This window comes from Bison bison, unplaced genomic scaffold (genome assembly GCF_000754665.1).
Source record: "Bison bison bison isolate TAMUID 2011002044 unplaced genomic scaffold, Bison_UMD1.0 scf7180017851776, whole genome shotgun sequence".
Lineage (NCBI taxonomy): Eukaryota > Metazoa > Chordata > Mammalia > Artiodactyla > Bovidae > Bison > Bison bison.
This window is the reverse complement of record NW_011482349.1, coordinates 69356-71699: the sequence shown is the minus strand read 5'-3', so window position 1 is coordinate 71699 and position 2344 is coordinate 69356. Positions and strand designations below refer to the sequence as shown.

General features: G+C 58.3%; 1 protein-coding gene across 1 annotated transcript in view; it reads right to left on the bottom strand.

Moving 5' to 3' along the window:
- The window catches only part of MED15 (mediator complex subunit 15), a 28646-nt gene that overhangs the window by 6967 nt on the left and 19335 nt on the right, over window positions 1-2344 (bottom strand). Inside the window, exons 7-8 of the mRNA XM_010851524.1 lie at window positions 850-1215; window positions 5-166 (exon numbers count right to left, since the gene is read on the bottom strand). Of these exons, the coding sequence (XP_010849826.1) occupies window positions 5-166; window positions 850-1215 (528 nt within the window). The remainder of the gene's footprint in view (window positions 1-4; window positions 167-849; window positions 1216-2344) is intronic.

Below are 2344 nucleotides of genomic sequence, written 5' to 3'. Positions count from 1 at the left end.
GGGCCTGGTGGTGCTGCGGGGGCTGCAGCTGCTGAGGCAGGGCCTGCGAGGGCGGGGGCGGGGGCTGCTGCAGCGGCGGCTGCTGGATGGGCGGCTGGGCCTGGAGAGCCTGCTGCTGCTGCTGCAGCTGCAGCTGTGCCATGCGCTGTAGTTGCTGCTGCTGCATCTGGGGCAGAATAAGCAACCCCATCAGCTTGTGGCCTGGCCCAGCAGCGCTCCCGGGGGCAGAGGGACTCCCAGCGTCACAGGGCCCTGGCCACGGACACTGGCCTGTCTGAAGCCTGAGGGGACAAAGGCAGGGTCCAGGGAGGGGTCCAGAGGGCGTGGTAAGGGGTCAGGTGTAGGTACAGCCCCAGAGAAGCTGGGCAACGCTCGGCTGACCACAGACCTCGGGAGCCCCTTCCAGGGCTGCCTGTGTGGCCCCGAAAGTGGGCACAGGGCCAGCTTCAGGATGAGGGGGAGAGATGGGCCTGAAGACCCCCTGTCAGTCCGGGAGAGGGGCTGTGGGAAAGGAGGCGCAAGCCCAGGCCGGGAGCAGGTGGCCAAGGGTGGGTCCTTTGGGGCTTCCCTCCCCCACCTACAACCGGCTGGAGCGGGACACGCTTAGCCCGTCAGCACGCTGACTGAGACCACGTGCGAGAGAAGAGCTTTTCCTGTGACACAGCCACCCGCATGGGACGACGAGTGCGGCGTCCAGACACCAGAACTCTCAGGGACAGGGCGGACAGGAGGCCTGGACGTGCTCAGAGGACCCGCGGCCCTGGCCAGCCTTCCCGTCGAGGGTTGCCTCGCCGTGGCCGCCTGCATCCAGGAGCCCCCCGCCCGGGCTCGGGGGCTCGAGGCCGGCACCTGCTGCTGGTTCTGCTGGTGCAGCTTGATCAGGTGCTGCTGCTGCTGGAGCTGCTGCTGCTGCTGCTGCACGGCCGCCTGGAACTGCTGCTGCATGGCGCTCTGCTGCGCCTGGAACTGCTGCTGCTGCTGCTGCTGCTGCAGCGCCACCTGCTGCTGCGCCTGGAACTGCTGCTGCTGCTGCTGCAGCGCCACCTGCTGGAGCTGCAGCTGGGCTGGAGACAGACGGGTGGGGCGCTTGTCCCGGGTGCAGCTGGGAGAGGTGCACCCCCGCCAGCACGGGAGGGACGGGTGCCAAGGCCAGCACTTAGCACCAACATCCACTCTACAGGGACCCGATCCACTCCTCAGAAACTGTGATCCACTCTACAGGGACCCGATCCACTCCTCAGAAACTGTGATCCACCCTACAGGGACCCGATCCACTCCTCAGAAACTGTGATCCACTCTACAAGGACCCGATCCACTCCTCAGTAACTGTGATTCACTCTACAGGGACCTGATCCACTCCAAAACAACTGATCCACTCTACAGGGACCCGATCCACTCCTCAGTAACTGTGATCCACTCTGAGTTCAGTTCAGTCGCTCAGTTGTGTCCGACTCTGCGACCGCATGAACAGCAGCACGCCAGGCCTCCCTGTCCATCACCAACTCCTGGCCTCCCTGTCCATCACCAACTCCTGGAGTTCACCCAGATTCACGTCCATCAAGTCAGTGATGCCATCCAGCCATCTCATACTCCATCGTCCCCTTCTTCTCCTGCCCCCAGTGCCTCCCAGCATCAGAGACTTTTCCAATGAGTCAACTCTTCCGCATGAGGTGGCCAAAGTACTGGAGTTTCAGCTTTAGCATCATTCCTTCCAAAGAAATCCCAGGGCTGATCTCCTTCAGAATGGACTGGTTGGATCTCCTTGCAGTCCAAGGGACTCTCAAGAGTCTTCTCCAACACCACAGTTCAAAAGCATCAATTCTTCGGCGCTCAGCCTTCTTCACAGTCCAACTCTCACATCCATACATGACCACAGGAAAAACCATAGCCTTGACTAGACGAAACTTTGTTGGCAAAGTAATATCTCTGCTTTTGAATATGCTATCTAGGTTGGACATAACTTTCCGTCCAAGGAGTAAGCGTCTTTTAATTTCATGGCTGCAGTCACCATCTGTAGTGATTTTGGAGCCCCCAAAAATAAAGTCTGACACTGTTTCCACTGTTTCCCCATCTATTTCCCATGAAGTGATGGGACTGGATGCCATGATCTTCGTTTTCTGAATGTTGAGCTTTAAGCCAACTTTTTCACTCTCCACTTTCACTTTCATCAAGAGGCTTTTGAGTTCCTCTTCACTTTCTACCATAATGGTGGTGTCATCTGCATATCTGAGGTTACTGATATTTCTCCCGGCAATCTTGATTCCAGCTTGTGCTTCTTCCAGCCCAGCGTTTCTCATGATGTACTCTGCATATAAGTTAAATAAGCAGGGTGACAATATACCTG